At 43.8% G+C, this 18,595-nt stretch overlaps 1 protein-coding gene and 1 long non-coding RNA gene across 3 annotated transcripts in view; one reads left to right on the top strand and one right to left on the bottom strand.

The window, feature by feature from the left end:
- EFEMP1 (EGF containing fibulin extracellular matrix protein 1) overlaps nucleotides 1-4,183 on the top strand; it is a 45,981-nt gene extending 41,798 nt beyond the window's left edge. For both annotated transcript variants that reach the window (XM_039569078.1, XM_010403003.3), the window contains exons 9-11: nucleotides 630-753; nucleotides 874-1,069; nucleotides 2,966-4,183. In XM_039569078.1, coding sequence (XP_039425012.1) covers nucleotides 630-753; nucleotides 874-1,069; nucleotides 2,966-3,124 — 479 coding nt within the window. In that variant the 3' untranslated portion in view covers nucleotides 3,125-4,183. The remainder of the gene's footprint in view (nucleotides 1-629; nucleotides 754-873; nucleotides 1,070-2,965) is intronic.
- The window catches only part of LOC109145094, a 48,682-nt gene that overhangs the window by 28,574 nt on the left and 1,513 nt on the right, over nucleotides 1-18,595 (bottom strand). The window lies entirely within an intron of this gene.

Genomic DNA, 18,595 nt, shown 5'->3' with positions numbered 1-18,595 from the left:
TAGTGCCTTCCAAGAGATTACATTTGAATAAAGCCTTTCTGTGCCTTTGTGAAATTCAGGAGACCATGCGGGTAGACAGTGGGGCTCTGGCACTGACAGGAAATACAGCATTAATACAGTGCAAGGCTCACAGTCCCCACCTCCCTTCAGGGTTCTTTTCCCAGGCAAAAGAAGCTCTACTTTGCACAATAAGCAAGTTTTCACTATTCCTTTTAAAGCTATTTTAGTTAAAATGTCGCTATTAATGAAGCATTTTAGACCATGAAACCAAAATTATTCAAAATGAGAAGATGCAAAGGGCAGGAAAACAATTCTTCCCTGAGACTTTTTCCCTGTCTTCAGGACACCTTCAACTGTAAAACAATTCCTTGGTAATTATAAACTTGACAGCATTTCCACAGTTACATTACAGATGATTAATATCCATCTCCAGTCAACTAAAAACATTCAGCCTCGCTTAACACTCAATAAACAAGTTTATTCCACTTCTGCATAGAGAAACCCTTTATAGCCAGGTCCCAGAAAACAAGGACACAGAAAGCTGATGGGTTTCAACACACAAGCAGGTGTACCTTTGTAGCAAGCCCATTTCCACCTGCTTTGACACAGTCCTTTCTCCTTCCTCCTAGATATAAACGAGTGTGAGACCACTAATGAATGCAGAGAGGACGAAATCTGCTGGAATTACCACGGAGGGTTCCGTTGTTACCCCAGAAATCCTTGTCAAGAGCCCTATGTCCTTACCTCGGAGAAGTAAGGGAAAAATTAAGTCTTGTGGTTTTAGGCTCATCCTCAAGAGGGGACATGATGGAATGAAGCAGAAAATTGTATTTGATGGTTTTTCATGTGCTTTTACCCCTGTTCGTGTGGCAGCCGCTGCTTGTGCCCGGTGTCCAACGCCATTTGCCGGGAGCTGCCCTACTCGGTGGTGTACAAGTACATGAGCATCCGCTCCGACAGGACCGTGCCCTCCGACATCTTCCAGATCCAGGCCACCACCATCTACCCCAATACCATCAACACCTTCCGGATCAAGTCTGGCAACGAGAATGGAGAGTTCTACCTGAGGGTGAGTACTGGCGGCAGTCAGACCCTGCCTCCACACTGCCTTGTCATTGTGACAACCCCAAATGTCCCCATAAGGCTTCCGCAGCACCCCAAAGTTCAGCAGCTTCTTGGTGCTTCCTTACTAAGTGTGCTTGCTTTCCAATTTTTAACAAGCCTTTTACTTTCCTACCTGAAAACCCTAAACTGTGACTCAAACTGTTTCTTTCCAATTCAGGAATATTTAGCAATCCTGGGACACCCGTGTCAGATTCACACAAAATACCTCCCTGCCTTCCCCTCTCTGTACCAACACCCCAGATAAATCTATTTAGGACACAGTCATAGAGAGATTCCTTGTACAATTACCTCAATTACATTTCTCATTTTGCAAAAGAAGAAATCAGTAACAGCAGTCTAGAAATCAGTGCCCCATCCCAAGCCAAACTCAGGCCAACCTACAATGGTTTTATGTTGAGACAAAACTAAACTTTTATTTCCCATAGTAAAACCAAGGAAGTTCAAATTACTTGGGATAGCTGTACTGTCCTGTAGGTGGGATGCATCCAAGTAGATACACATGAATGGGAGTGTCTAGAACATCTGCTTCCTAAGGGGTTTTTTTTTTTTTTTAAGAAATCTCATTTTCTTGAACCCTTCTAGTATTTACAAATTCCTGGGAAATCTTTTTCCTTTGTATGTGGCTTTACACTCAGTAAAGCAATCTACACAAAAAGCTTCTATCAGAAATACATTAATTGGAAAGCTTTAATTTTTAATTCTTTTCCTTCAAAACAGGAGATATGGGGCTTTTGATAGTACAGCCAACAACTGCACCAAGCTAAGGCCTTGCTATTTAGACCACATTTACCCAAGGTGGGAACAGGGAACTACTCATCCATATATCTTTTGTTGTGACATAACAAATCCAGGGAAAAGCACTGCATCACAGGTTACACAGCAAAACCCCCTAACTACCCCCAAAATACAAGCTATTTGCTTAAATTAAAAACAAGATCACTGCAGGTGCCACTTGGGTTCGACCCCAGTGTGGCTGTCAGACTGACCCCTGGAGTAACAATTCCCATCTCCTGTTGCCATCCAACAAGAAATCACAGGCCTTAAATGAGGAAGCACGTGTTTATTCCTGCCAGGGGACTGTGGTAAACAAAAGCTTGCTTGGAAGTTATTCCTACTGTTTTAGTAAAATGCTGAGCTGGCTCCCGGATGCAGCAGATGGATTGGATTCATCTGTGCACCCAACTCATGTCACACAGGGAGAAAATATTTGTAGTAGGCAAAGGCAGAGATGGAGTTGACCCTTTTATCATCTGGAAATGACAAAGCTGTTTAACAAACCAGCAGCACAATGCCAACAAGGCCTGTCAGTGTTCCCCAGCAGCACAATCCCAGACTGGGAGAAGTCCAAAGTGGGGATGGCAATAGGTACACACCAGCTGCAAACATTCCCAGTGTTTACAGGGACAGCACAACTTCTGGAGTATGAGCCACAAGACGGTGTTGAGTTTCCCTCCACTGAACAAGCTACCTCACTGTTAAAGTCATTAGGGCTCTTGTTTTACTCATTCTCTCTCTATTTTAAAAGCTGGTGGATGGGGTTAAAACAAAGACCATCCTGGGATAGATTACCACTTCCCACATCCTTTGGGAAAGTCAGCATAACCAGGACCAGATTTTGCAGCAGTTTATTCCTCTGGGCCTCAGTCAGGTGGAGTTTTCCCTGCAGCAAAGCCAGGTGTGAGATTAGTCATGGCCATTTGGAAGTGTTAAAAGAAGCCTTGCCTCGTGCATGCCTGTTCTGAGACCGAGCCTTGCACAGTGCGGTGACACAGCAGCGCTGATGCCGCTGGGAGTTGCTGTGGGTTGGACTGAGCTGGGCTTTGTTGTGGTGTTGTTGCAGCAAACCAGCGCCGTGAGCGCAATGCTGGTGCTGGTGAAGTCCCTCTCAGGACCCAGGGAGCACATCGTGGACCTGGAGATGCTGACAGTGAACAGCCTGAACTACCGCACGAGCTCGGTGCTGAGGTTAACGATCATAGTGGGACCTTACGCCTTCTAGTGCTCGCAATAACCCTCCACTGGCACCCGCAGCAGCCAAAGAATAGTATCGGAAAGAAAGCACTTACTATTTTTATTTATAGATTTTGCTCTCTTTTTTTAAAAGAATTTGTTTAGTAAGTTGGTATCTTTTATTCACACCTTACACCTGTAATTTCAAATTAGTAGATGTGTTCCATAGTATAACATGGGCATTGTCACTTTCTGTATAAAGATTTAAATCTTTTTTTATTACCTTCCTTGGACTAGATACATACTACGCTTTTATATGAGAACTGTATGTTCATACTATCCTGTAAAACTTCACACACCCTTCCTAGCCAAATAGGTCATGCAATTTAAAAGTGATCTTCTGTTTTGTTTTTATTTTAAATTCTAATGCAGCTACACTGAATCTCAAAAAAGAAAAAAATTATGTAGTACGAATGATACACGAAGTAACGGTTATCTGATAAGCTAAAATATATTTCTTTTTAACTACTTTGTAACAAAAGGTAACAGTCAATAAAAATCTACTTCTGTAGACATTTATGTACCATCACAGTTGGTTTTTCTAACCTGGGTTGGAGGTAAAGTTACATTGTGAGAAAGGCTTTGCATCAGGTTTTTTATGCAGATTGTGTTAACCATACCATGGAATAACATTATGCTCTCCCCAAGAAAAATAGAGCATAGGAACAAAATTTCTCCAACGAAGAAAGAAACTCCAAACTGGAAATCACCAGGCATGGCACAAATGTCCACGAGAACACTGTTGGTAGTTACTGGTCAGAGGGATGCAGCATTTTCAGACTGAAGTTAACATACTATTTTTCCAGAAATATTATGTTGTATACTAAGAATTGAGTGCATTTTCTTAAGTTATATCATTCTCAGGCACTCAATCCTGTTCCTGCTCCTACAACTCAGATGTATCATGTACAGTGTTCATAAAATTTATTTCTAATTCAAGAACTAATAACATCTTTTGTAATATGTAAAATCTTATTTCTTGTTTAAAATGTAGTAGTTAATCCTTTGATGTACAAAATTTTTAATAAAGATCTCTTACCATATTGTATTTGGTCTATTTGGAGGTAGTTCGTTACTACTGCCATTATTGTCACGTACTGTGGGAGTTGGCAAAGCCACGTTGAGGTCTGCACAGTCAGAGGGATCCAGATCTCAACCCATACATGATGAGTTCTTGGAAGACTACAAACACAATTCCTTTGTAGAAGGACAAGCCTGCTGCCTACTGAGATTTAGTTTTCCTGACAGCAAAAGTTCACTCCAGAACAAAACTCAGAACAGGCCACAACCGCTGTGGTTGAGGGTAACACGTCCCCCCCGCCCGGGCATACTGCAGAGCAGGACCCCATTATCCAATGATCATTCCTTCAGGAAGCCATTTGTGGCTTTAAACAAATACTTCATCTGCCAAAAGGGTCGGAGCACGTGGCTGTAGCACAGGCCAGAAAATCGTGCTGGTGCTGGGTCGCGTTCTTTGCCTGGGGCCCTGGAGCAGTGGGGTGAGATCCCGGGCACCCCTTGTCCCTCCCTGCAGGGAGGGGCTCACCACTACAAATCCAGTTGCTCTGTAGTGGGATTTAACTGGGGTTTGCCATGGTGAAAAGTCTTTGATAAAGTGTTTGGCTTGTAGGGAGCTCCTTCCTCTCCCCAGAGAGATTCCTCCCCATTCATCACTACAAATCCACTCAGTCTGAAAGGCAACTCCTCATTCCACACAAGCACTGAGCAAAATGCCTCCAGCTCCTGCTCCTCCATGCAATTCCTGTGGCAAACAGCACATGCTCACCTCCACATGTCCCTTAATTAACTCTCTCTCTCAATGGAGGCTCTCCTCACAAACAAGCTGTGCTGCCCCTCAGGCATCCACCCCCAGCACTGTTCTTTTACACCAACTTTTGACTTCCAAATTGTGCAATTCAGCATTGCCCACTACAAGAAAATAAAATTTGGTGCTTTTAAGTTTAAAATGGGCAGATCTCTCTTGAGAGGTGCTCAAACGAGGCTCAAGTGGCTTTGCCTCCTTAAGACCCCAGACTGGAAGGGCACCAGGCTGGTCTCTGTAGCAAATTAAGGAACCACAAACCATCCCTGAAGTCCCCAAGCTGCCAGGCTCTGCCCCAAGGATTTACTCTACCTTCATGCTTTTCCAATTTTCACATCCATTTCATCACCAGCACTTTTAAGCCTTCTTTTAAATCTCTGCTCATCTGACAGTGACCCAAAATTGATCATTACATATAAAAATATTTATACACCTCTCAAATGGCAGGAGCAGCAGAGACAGTTGTACCTCACACACATTCCCAAGCCATCCTCAGCCTGCAAAGTTCTCCACACCTCACAGTGCTCAGATGCTTGGCTCAATCCAATTTATTTACACATAACTGTCCTGCCAACCCTGCTCCCTGTTTGCAATATCCAGGTGTCCACCAGACCACTGAGAGCCCAAACTGGCCAAGTCAGAGATTATCACACAGCTCAGGAGTGCAGATCCAGCCACTTGTCACTATCCTGCAGGTTGGTTGAGCCTGAAGGCGGTCACTGGGTGTGGGCAGCGCTTCCATGACAGCCAGGAGCTGGAATAACAGCAGCCCCTCCAAACCATAACAGGAACAGAGCTGAGCTGTGCAGAAACTGGCAGGGGGTGGTTGGTTTTGTTTTGGGTAGGGGTGGGGTACATGACTGAGCCTGAAAGGAGCCCACAGTCAGAATGAGAAGATGGTTCAGAGCCTGAACAAGAAGAGCTTTTGTGCACCATAAAACCTGCACCTTTTTAGGAGGGAAACCTGCAGGTTCACCAATTCTCCAGGGAAGCAGAGCTTCACCTGTTCCCTGCAAATTGTATGGAACTGCAGCAAACATGCAACAAGAGTTTGAAGAGCTACTTGGATTATAAGGGACACTAAAATCCCAAGAAATTATTTGACAGCAGAGTGTTTGCTCAGCCTTCTCTGTATCCCGCTGCCATGACCATTACCAAGAGCACACTCCAGGAAGGATTCTCATATAAATCTGTCAATGTTGGAGAAGAATCTAAATCAGGATCACACGCAAAGTTTAGTACCTTCTCAGAAACAGAAAACAGGGAGAAAAGAGGAAAAAAAATGGGACTGAGTAAACAGAACTTAAGGAAATCAAAATGCAAGTTCATTCACTTCCCCAGGACCACCTGAACACAGTGCAGTGGGATTATTTTGCTTGGAAGGCTCACAAATGCAAGTTTGTTGTTGAATCCCGTTTCCATGGCTGCAAAGAGTTGCTTGTGTTTTGAATGATCATCCGTGTTTCTAACTTTATAAGTCTCCTAATAAAATATAGAACAGCTGCTGCCCCAGTCAGCTGTTGAGCATATGGAGCCCACCAGGGACAAAGCCCACTGTTAACACGGAGAATTATTTTTAACGCCCTCACATATCTAAACCTCCCCATCATCTCAGCAAAATGGCACAATTCCACACTTCCCAGCTGGGGGAACACCTGCGTCATGCAAAACTGAACTGGGCTGCATCTGCTACAAAACCCAATTTTATTTCATCTGGCCAGCAGAAAAAAGTGATCAGCCTCAGTGAACAGGGCAAAAAGTTAACTGTGTTTTATATCTGGGGAAAAGCAGATGTCTAGTTAAGATGTTTATACAGCAAACATTTCTGTATATATTAGGAGGAAAGAGAGCTGTTTAATAAAACAGGGTTGGGTTAGAGCTGCCAAAGCAAATTTGAAGGGCAGTACAACAGCTTTTGTAATTTTTGCATGGGAAAAGATATAAAATCCTGTTTTATATTGACATCAATTATGTGGATCAAACAAGTAATTTTTTAAAGTAAGTGACCTCAAAGTTAACTCTTTAAAGCCTCACACTTACTGTGTGTATTTGCTCAGCAGAAAAAGCTGCAAACATCATGCCACAGCAATATGACAAGGTAGCTTTGAAGGCACTCCCTGATTTATTCTCTGCTATCTCAGCAATCACCTTGATACTGGATGAGGGGCCAAGACACCCAGCAATGCTCCCTGCAGACCAAAACACTGAAACTAGGTGAGCTCCAGGTTTTGTTTGCAAACACATTCACTATGTCAGTCACATGCTGTTTCTCTTGAGATAAATTATTTTGCTTTCTCATCCAGAATCCCAACGGTCCCAGAAGCAACATCAGTACTCTGCATCTCTGCTCCCTCACAGAAATGCATCTGGAAAATTAATGTTTTTAAATGTTAATAACATTTCTGTAATTTCTACATAACCACACAGTGCATATATAGTCAAACAGGATAAACATTCAAAAGGTGCAGCTCTCAGCTAAGCACTCCAGCAGCTCCTGCCCTGCAAACACACTCTGCTGCACTTCATTGCATTGCTGTAATAAAACATCCATTTCTTTCTCTCATCCCAACCCTTAAGACACCCCCTAAAGCTTCTGCAGGTCCATAAAATCTCCCAAAGCAAAGGCATACCCCATCCCCATCCGTACACCTGAACAAGCACACAGAAAGGCTTTCAAATGGAACAGCCTGCCAGCTGGGTTGACAAAAGCAACATATTTATGCTGTTAAACTCTGAAACCACAGCCATGGAAGTTACACAGCCACTTCAAGGTTTAAATCCTGCCAGTGCCACTCCAGAAACATCTGAACCTGTGACCACCTCCTCTGGAGGGTCACATTTTCTTCTTGCACCAGAGTGTTTCTGGAGTATCTCTGTGCAACGTACAGGAATGTTTCCTATACAGAATATATACAACAAACACCCAAGTGGGAAGTCAAAAGAGCAAAATTCCTGCAGGCGGCATGGAAACTAGGAAAACAAACAAATTTTGGAAGCCCAGAGCAAGGGCTGCAGAGGGGAAGCCAACATACCAAAACAGCAGGGTAAAAGGCATTATTAAAATCAATAAGTCATTCTCTGAGAAGCTGAGGCTGTACATGAACAAGGCAAATAGAAATGTTCCTGAGCACTGGAAGGTCACACGTGAAAACAAACACGGCAGGCCAAAGGAGCAGCTTGCAAATGCCTGCACTGGCAAATCAAAATTCTCCCAGTCACAGCAAAAGCAACATCCCAGGAGGCTGATGGGGCCAAGGGGGGACCCACACATTAGGGAGACAAGCAAAAGAGATACCGCATTAGCAAAAAAAAAAAAAAAAAAAAAAAAAAAAAAAAGAAGAAGTGAACCTTTCTACTGCATGCCTGGAGGAAGAATTTGGCACAACAGCACTGTGCCAGAGCTGCTCTTACAGACAACATATCAAAGGACCTGCCCCAGAGTAAGAAGCAGATAAAAGAAGGGGAACAGAACATTTTTCTACCAATATCCAGTTGTTCAGGTAAAGATGGGCATCCTCTGGGAAACAGAGCCCTTACAGTGCTCTGAATATTAAGCAGGAAATGCCAAATAAAACCAAAGGGGGTAAATGCAAAGTGATGCACATGCAGGAAGTTATCCCAGCTTTATTTGAACAGCAAAGGCCTCTGGACTGACCACCACCTCCCAGGAGAGCACCAGGGTTATGGCAGACCATTCAAAGAGGAAACCACAACTCCAGAAAACTAATGCAGCATCAGGAATAACTGGGGATCAGAGCAGAGAATGAAACGGAACCTTTGCACACTTGTGTAAATGCACTGCAGCATAAACACAGCTTGGAGCTTGGGTCCTGTCCCCCTCTTACAGCAGGATGTTGGCAATGGTAAAGCCCAGACCAGGCTGAGATTTCACTGCACACATTCCCAGGAAAGCCTCCCAAGAGCCATTAAATACGTGGCTGTCCTGGACAGGAGCCGTTCCCCTGGCACCCGTGGGCACAGGGGAAGCATTTCCAGTTTGTCATTGGCAGCTCTGAAGCTGTTGCACGCCCTTGCCAGGAGCTCTGCCGTCAGCACCGGCTCTTATGATGCCAAATACCCAAAACCTGGAAACCCCACCAAAAGAAGGAAGGCAGCCTGCACAGAGCATGTTGGTGCTGCATCCATCACCTGCATTAGTGAGTTTGTGTGTAGTTGCTGCCAGCACCAGGTTCCATGCCCAAATATCACATCCAGCTCAGCAGTGGCCACAACTGCCTCAAAGCCAATTCAGCCAGCAGCAAATGGTTTTTTGCAAAAAAAGTCACCTTCAAGGGAGAAAAATTTCACTTCTGCCCCATTTAAAGGCACTGCCTGGAGGAAGGCAGCAGGAACCAGATCACTTCAGATAATGGTGTTTCCAGGAAAGCTGTTTCTGCACACACTTATTAGGCATGAATTGGTCCTTGGAGTGATTAAAACTGAGATTTGCATTTGCTGCTTTCTCTTCCCAAAATCAACCTGGTTTCAGACAATTTTGCAAGGCAGGGTCAGTCAAGAGACTGCCCCCCAGTATTTAGAGTAGGGCTGCTTTGTTTCAGGAGAGCTCTACAGGCTGGCAGAGGTAGGTAGGCAGAGGAGCATGAACCAACATGCTGAGCACTCCCTGCAAGGCCTGTGATTTTGTACTAAAAACCAAATCATGAGGATCAAAATAGTAACATGAAACTTTAACAGGGTCAGGAGATTTCTGCCTCTGCTCTGGTATGCCAAGGAAGGAAGATCTGAATTATACAGTGAATATCCCCAATGAGGCACTGAAGTTTCATGGACAGTCAGCCATACCATGGTGAAAGCTACCCAGTTCTAACACAAATAAACATTTTGCAGGAATATGTTTCCTTACTTGTTTTAAAAATTTGTTACCCCCATTTTCTGGGGTGACAGAAATTAAGAGGCCACAGTGACACTCCTGTGAAGCTCCACTTTGTGCTTTGCACAAAGGCTGTTTGCATGTAAATGTAAAGAAAAGCTGGAGGGGCACCACACTCACAGCATGGCAATCAAAGATGCAGATAAAGCTCTCCTGCAGGATTACTCACACATACCTGCTACAGGTGTATGATACATGAAATGAGGATCCAGTCAGTACCAACATCCCACCCAAATCCACCTGCCTGCAGGTACCCAGGTAATGGAAACATGTGTCTAAGCTGGCAGCTTGTTGGCACAAAATAAAGCACTTAAGTCGCTGTTCATCTTGTTGTAATTTGATGCTTGTACCTAGGCCAAAATCCCTAAACCAGGCTATTTGCAAATGTTAAGTCCAGTAGCTTGGTATGTTTCTCTTCCCCAGACTGGGATAAGCATTAACCAGCTCAGGAAAAACACAAAACATACTCATAAAATCTCCAGACTCTGGGTCTTAGCCTCTATTACTGAGTTTACAAGATTGTTTTGATTCTGAGCACTGAGCGTTCAAGCACATTTCAGAGCAGGGTGGAACACCCCCAGCCCTTCTTTATTCTGCCTCTTCAATGGGCTTTGGGCAGCATCACAACACATCCCTCACCACAGCATTTTCTTATTTGAATTTAACCCTTCCACTGCTGTTACACTGCTGCAGGGATATTTTTTAGCTCTGCAAAGCTAAAAAATTCTTCACCTCTGGGATCACCCAAATTTGCACACACTCAGACACTTGGGATCAAAGCTTTTGGTCTGATTGCTCCTGACCACCAGCACCAAAAATGAAAACACTGTGCTTTGGGGGAAAAATACTTTCTAGAAATTTAGGATTATCAGCCCAGTCTTGAAAATTAGACAGTGCTTTCAAGCAGTGGAAGGTATTTGGTGATGGGGGATGCTGTCTCACACCACAGGCCCCAAACCTCCACTGATCAGCTATTTAACCTGGGATAGTTCAGCAGCTGTCCTCAGCAGAAGCTTCCTGAGGTTGCCTGGAGTCTCCAAAAAAGACATAAAATATTTGTAGTAATTCCCTGAACAAACCCAAGAGGCTTCCTCGAAGCAGAGCCCTCAGCTCTGTTGACTTGTGTTTTTAAAAGGTAATATAAATTCCACTTACGCTGGTTTGTTTTGATGTTGAAAATTGGTCTCCATAGACATGGTTGAAATCATGCCCTGCAGCACCGAGGCTGAAGCCAACAACCACACAGCCCTTCGCCAATGCAGAGCTCAGGAGGCTTTAGAGGTGTAAATGCCATCCCACCCAGCACAGCAGCACCAGGAGAGCACAGGGAAAGGGACAGGGCGCCCCATTCCACGGGGAAAAGCCACAGCTGTGGCCACCCAGGCACTGGAAGAAGTCTGTGGGGTTACCCCCACATCACCCTCAACCCATTGCTCACGCATTTCCTTCACCAGGCAGTGACAAGCCTTAAAGAGTACACACGAAGCCTAAAATATTCATTTTTGTTAATTTTTAAAGCCTCATTTCCCTGCAGGAACTCCCTCGAAGGCTGACATGCAGCTAGGACCACAGCAGTGTTTGCCAAGCAGAAAGAGCAATGAAAAGAAATCAGGGTGAGACAAACAGGGGGAATATATGGAGAAACGACAAGTCGAGGTTTTTATATGGAAATTTATATCAAGGGTAACATTCTTGTCTAACACAAGCATTTTAATACTTCCGGATGCAAGCCTCAAGCCAAAAATCCAGTGAGGTCTGATGTTATGATACTGTTTAAGCTCAGGGATGCTGTACATTTTGCAAGAGCTACAGGTTTTCCCAGTGCCAAAAACCATCCAGAAGAACAACAGAAAAGCTTTTAATTCTGCCCCAATAACCCCTGCACAATGTCCCAGCATGGAGCAATCGCAGAGCAGAAACGAGTCCTGAGGCACCAAACCGCCCAAGTGGATCTAAACACGGAGATGCTGCGGAACCTGCCCACCCAGTCCCCAAAGAAGGCAAGGAATGGCCTATATTTGAGAAAGCATTATTTCCATGACACTGGTTTCTCCCCTTCTGCAACCCTAAGGCTGCTTCAGCCACCTCCTTCACCACCCCAGGGTGGCTTTGCAGCTCTCCCTAGCACCACAAATCCCAGGCTGCAAGGAGAATTTCCCTGGAAAGCTGGCTCAGGCTGGGATAAGGCACAGGATGGCCTGGCTGAGGGGGATATTGGGCTGAGATCAAAGCAGGAGACACATTCCCCAGGTCAGCAGAGCAGCAAGCGTGAGCCCCACAAGTGATAAAGTGTTCGGAACAACTTGTCCCAGAGCCGCCACTGCTGCACCGCGGCTGCCAAGGCCCATTTCTGCTTGGTTTATGCACCATGCCAATTCCTCCCCTATAAGATTAAGCTGCCTCGAGGCCATTTCAACTTACACATCTGATATTTGGAGCATTTTCTATGCTCTGCAGCTCCGGAGCCGGCACAGCCCCAGTGCTGCCACTTCCCTTTTTCACCTCATGTCACCCTTCGCAAAGGCACTTGTTCCCATTTAAGGGCTCACACACCTTTTCTGGGATTTTGAGACATCAAGGGAATAATATTTTGATGAAGAACAGGACAGAACCATCAGTGCCACAGAGATCAACTCTGCAGGGGCATCAACCTAACAGCAAAGTGTACAGGACCTGTTTGCTTGGATAGATCCATCATCCTGGAGAAGAATTTCTCCCTCTTAAGACTGTTCTGAGCTCATGAAATCCATTAATTAATCACAAATACAGAACCCAGAAACAAACAAACACTGTTTGAAGGCTAAAAGCTTGGTTTCAAGAGCATTCTGAATGGTTCCAAGTTAAAAAAGCAGATACCCAGTTAAAAATATTCAATAATCTTGAAAGTCTCCAAATTCCTTATTTGTTTACTTATCCAACTACACATGAATAATTTTAGTCTAGCACAGGCCTGTTTGGGTGCCAGATCATGTTTGCAAGTCTGCCCTGTGAAAGGCAAATGTACAGTTGAACTTGGATGCTATGCAAGTATCAGCCAGCTATTAGCAGTGATTGCTAAACAATTTTTCCAAAAATTAGATCAAACAAAGCTCAATGCTGTGGCTGTTGCTGGTTACTGCTGTGAGGAAAAGAGTTAACTAATACACAACTGGTTGGGCTCAAATTATAAATGCAATTAAAATGCTGCATTTATCTTGCTAGAACAGTAACTCTACGGAGATTTTTTTTCAGCATTAAATCCAATTTCTGTACACACCACCAAGATGGACAGACCTAAAGGGACACTTGTGTGCACAGGAACCACGATCATGGTGATTCAGCTCACAAAACACCAAGAAATTTTGCAGATGCACCTCCAAAGCCATTGGCTAAACCATTCAGATGTAACAGTTGTTTAACAGAGTTACAAAGAAGACCATGGAAAAGCAGAAGAGGAAAGAAACTTCCTGAGGGTTTGGCATTGTTACTATTAGTGATGGCTGAATTCATTTAGCCTCATTTCCAATGCAGTCAGATATTCAAATAAAACTTGAACACCATCTGTTTGCCATGATCCAGAGCCAACAAGGATTGGAGACCAGGAATCATGACGATGGCAATAGTTATACACAGATTTTGCCTACCAGATCCAGTCTGGGACCTGTGAGAAAGGCTCTACCTGGAAGAAGGGAACAAGTTTCCTCTAAATGTAAACCCATTTCTAACTGAATCAGCACTGAGTGTGTGGAAAGAGTATATTTACAAGGGAAAAGATTTTACAAGAAAATTTTGCAAATGTAATCAATTTCTGCATGGAAAGAGTCTCTGGAGCAGCAGGGCAGAAAGCACTGGCTTTACAGCAACTGGGGAGGAATGGCTTGCAAAACCTCTGCACCTCAACCTGCCCTATAATTATACAGCTCATTAGTTTAATCACTAACAACTCCAGACTCTTCATGATGAAATCAAGAGTGCTATTTCTCTGATTTGGGAAGCTCTCAGAAATCAGTTTTTTTTAAGCTGAAGTTTTTTTAGAAGGTTGACAAAACCGGGAACATTAAAACTCTATATTCAGGAACTGAAGTAAATCAACTAAGTAAAACATCCAATAAAAGCACCAAGAAAAACCCTAGAGCAAACTTAATTGTGATAACTGAGTTTAATGATGTTAAATGGCAAAGCTCATCATAAAAAAATTCCAACTGAAACTTCCCCCCCAGTATTACTTAGGGCAGGTTTCACTCCACTTAACTCGGACAACAGGAACAAGATTCGCAATTCATTTAGTCAAGGAAAACCTGTGGGGAGCAGGAGGGCTGAAGAAGCATATCCATAATTAACTCCCTTCGGAGGCACAGTTATGATATGAGTGTGTGCACTAATCCTTCATTTTCCTTCCCTCAAACATTTGTGCTCCTAAATCTGTAGCCAAGATTTGCACACGTCCCTGAATGAGACAAAATCTGTGCAAGGCTTTGCTCTGACATTTGCTCAGTGTTGAGCCCACTCTGCCCCAGGCAAAACCAGCACAAGTGGGCACACAGGTGTCCCATCCCCTCCTTCTGCCAGCAGCAACACCAACCAGGGGACACAGCTGGGCTCCCCTCAGGAATTCAGGGATTGCAGCATGGCCATGCCAAGCTCCAAGGGTCAGCCTAGGAGGCTGGAGGCTGCCTAGTCACAGAAGGGAAACTCCCTCCAGGAAGCATCAATTAACTCCCCCCCAGTTAAAGGCAGGTGCTGAACAGACCCCAAATTGCCGCAAAAGCACCCTCAGCAGTGTTTTACTGCAATCCTCAAAAGCATATTCCCTCTTGCATGTAACCAAGGCCACTGGTGTTCAGGGCCAGCCCTGGCCAGGGATCCCAATGCAGAAGCCAACAATCCCCAAACCTTGCAGAGTCAGCCAAGAAATTGGGTTTTATCCCAGCTCAACCACTCAGGGCAAAAGGCTCACAAACCTCAGAGGCTTCAAATTCTTCCCAGGGTTAAAAAAAATCAGCCCTCGCATCAAAATTTTGTGGGATGGCAAGTCAAGCTCCTTTTCAGAGCACAAAGCAGATGGAGAGAAGATTTTCTTGGCATTGTTTTTTTTTGCACAGCCTCCTTAGAGGTTGTGAATTTGCTGGTGCCCATCAGCATCTTGCACTGCACCCCTGTTATAGTAGAAATTGCTGTGCAGGTCCGGATGACCATGTGCCACTGCTCTCAAAAGTATCAGGTTCAGGAAGAAAATAACAAGACTTCCAGATGAGAGATTATTTGTCACTCATGGCAGGGGCAGAATTACATCTGCTTGAGGATTTCACAAGTACAAACTACTCAACAAATTCTTGGAATTGGAAAATAGGTATAACCCTAAAGGAAAAAAGTCACTGAGAGAAGATTCAGCAAAGAGCCTGTGGTTAATGATACACTGGATATTGCTGTCCTGGCTTTGTGCTCCTACTTGCCAGTACACACAATCATTTTTAATATCTTCAAAACAGCAGTAACAATCAAAAAAATCATTTATTAATAGGTTTGGGGTTTTTTCAGAACTGTGGTGAAACCTCTGAAGCCAGAAGGACAGAATATCACCCGTCCTGGGAATAACATGCTGGGAGTTGCCAATAAGATCATTCCAGTGACACAGCTAAAATCAGGGTGTACCACTGAGAAACCCCTGGTTTCCTCCAGATGCTCTTTACACCCACCACACAAAAACTTACACATAACTAACAGAGATCAAGTTTGGGAAGCTCTGAAGACAACACCTGAAATAAGATCAAGGCCCAACACAGTATGAAGTTATGAGACAATAAAATAAAGGTTGCAGCTGAATCACTGAACTGTTACCAGCTGTGGAGCAAATACCTGTTACTGGGAGCAGCTGCTACTACCCTATAAAAATTTTACGCATTCTGCACATTTCAGACCCCAGAACAGGGTTGAATATACTTGGTTTTAAATGGCAGATACCCCTATTAATATAAACAATTACCACTCTCCTACTTTTACTAACACTGGCATTTTTCAAGCCAGTTGCAACTTGTGCAGGTAACTGTAGGAATTAAACACCACACACTGAATTCTTCACTAACCTTTCTTTCAACAAGGTAGCAACATGTAAGTATAGCTATAGTAAGTGCTGATGGGATTTATAACTGGGTCCTGAATATAAATCATATTTTTATCAGCCTCAAACTTTTTATTGCTGTTTTCATCCTTCATTTTATATGCCATATCACCTCTCATCAGGAGAGCCTATATCAAGGTGTAGCTCTTACTACATACCCCAAAAAATAATACAGATTTTTTTCCCCAAGAAAAAAAAAAAATTAATGCAAACATTTAGGGATTCCAAGGAGTCATTTTGAAGAAATAAGTATTTGCATTCATCGTAAAATTTAAAAGCTCCACACAAAGAGCTTGACCCAGCCTTGGTGAAACCAGTGACATTTGTCACAGCAAGAGGATGGAGCCAAACACACTGGAAATGGATCAAGGACATGGCATGGGTTGACAGACTCCTCCATCATTGGCTCTTAATTTAAGCTTAGACCTCCTTTTTAAGGCAAGTGGGTGAGAACAGAAAAAAAAAAAAAAAAACACCCCATATCAATCACCACATCCACACAGTTCCCAACTCCTATTTATAGTTTTGCTTTGAAATTAAGGAGAAAAATGCAAAGCATCATGCCAAAGGGGAACAGCCATGATCCACAGGACTCTGAGCTGCAAGGCTGCTGGTTTATCTCAAGCATGCTGTCCACCCCACTCAGCACTGCTGCAAGTTCAGACTTCATCAACATCCAACTTTTAACAAGATTTCAAAGACTTTTTCCTGGAGTTTGTCAGAGAGCAAAGAAAAAAAGGATTCAGTGGCTGAGATACTTTAATGATGGACGAGCCATGGTCAAGCAAACCTCTCCTGTCTTTCTCCACTACCTGGACCTATCTGCTTGCTACCTCCAGCAGCTTGGAGGCTTCCAGAGCTTTGCTTGAGAGGCTCTGTGAATCACTGTCTTGCTTTTGCTTCTCTTACTTGAAAATGCCTTTTAAAATTAACACACTAAGTTAAAAGAAAGCCCAAGCAACCATTAAATAGCCATTTCAAAACATCACATCCACAGCTCAGCAATCACAAGTAGCATGTCAACATGGGATTTGAAGAGTTCCAAATCCACCTTTTTTTACTGATTCTGTGCCATCACCCAACACACCACACCACACTCAATCACACCTTGCTCTTCAATCACTCAAGGAATTCAGGGCCTTGGGTCATTTCAAACTTCTTGTATTCCTTGGTAGGTACCATAATTCCCATCATAAGCATTTAAATTTAGACCATTGGCTCTTCACAAGCAACAAAGACCTGCACAGCCTCTCAGGGTGACACAGGGAGGGGCCCTGAGCAGTGCTCAGCTCTCAGATGGGATTTTTGGAGTGTTTTCTAGAGTACAAATCATTTTAACTTGGGCACCCAAAAACTGGATTGACAGAGAGCAAGGACACATACCAGGAAGCTTTGTGCATTACAAATGATGTTCACTTACATTTCTTTTTACATCAACTGAAGATCCAGATCACGAAAGTCATCTGCAATGTTACAAGTGATGCTAATTCAGTTTAGAAAACAGGAATCTGAACACTGCCCCACACATGCAGAGTGCTCCCGCAGTTAGCTTTGCTCAACTCCTTTGTTAAGGGCACAGCAGTGAATAATCAGAGTTCACAGAAATGCCTGAAAAGGCTTAAAAACCACACCTCTAGGTGCTCCTCTTTAATCCATTAATTTAGGGTCTCTTCAATCCCTCTCCACTCCCACTGCACACAAAAAGGGAAGAGCACTGTCCATAGTAAATTCTGTAAAATTTACAACTTCTGTAGATTTATCTCTTCAAATGAAAAATACTTTCTGTGCCAATCACTCACCCATGCAAATTAAAAACTGAAATGAAAACCAAGCTGTTGTTTTCTATTATTCCATAAATATTCAGTCTATCCTTGGAAGCTTCCAAGCGAGCCACGCAGGAGTTGCGTGGGCAGAAGCTGCACCCTGCAGGCACCACCAGGAAACAGCCAGAACAGAGCCGGGACCGCGCCGGCACAGCCCGTGCTCAGCTCACCAGTGCCACCGTACGGCCGAGGATTACTTTAAATAAAGACACACCAAATCACGCATTTCAGAGTTTTACTCTGCCCGGGGAGCTTCCTGCCAACGTGGGCACGGTATTCTCAATTTCTGTACCATAGAAAAGCCAGGGCATGGTGAGGATCCCCCCACCAAAGGGACAGGCTCTGGAATTAAACCCAGCATGAGGGACAGACTCTGGAATTAAAATGTGATGTTTCACACTGCCTTGAAGGAATTGTTATTCAGTGAACTGGTTGGAAAAAAAAAAAGAAAAAGTAACTCTCACTGTGTTTGCTCATCCCTCTGATTTTCTGGTGAAGCCAGTGTTCCAGGCCCACGACTAATTTCGTTCCTCTGTCCAATGCCAGGAGCAGCACCCAGCACACACCTCGCCCCCAGCCAAAGTATATTTACCATTTCAATAAAAGCATGTTTACTTCAAAGACATGCTGCAAATAAAAGAAACATTTTCAGAATCTCACATGCTACAACAAACAGGTCTATGTGTTTAGTAAGTAAATATATGCAAGCAGAACCTTCACATAGTACCTGTCCCACTGACCTGGAATATTCCTGTTTCCTGGGGAGGTGGTGAAAAAGAAAGCAGCTCAATAAAGAGGTCTAAACCACAAAGGTAACACCTTTAAGA

The sequence above is a fragment of the Corvus cornix genome, chromosome 3 (genome assembly GCF_000738735.6).
Source record: "Corvus cornix cornix isolate S_Up_H32 chromosome 3, ASM73873v5, whole genome shotgun sequence".
NCBI classification, from domain to species: domain Eukaryota; kingdom Metazoa; phylum Chordata; class Aves; order Passeriformes; family Corvidae; genus Corvus; species Corvus cornix.
The sequence above is the reverse complement of the archived record's forward strand: the minus strand, read 5'-3'. Positions and strand labels throughout refer to the sequence as shown.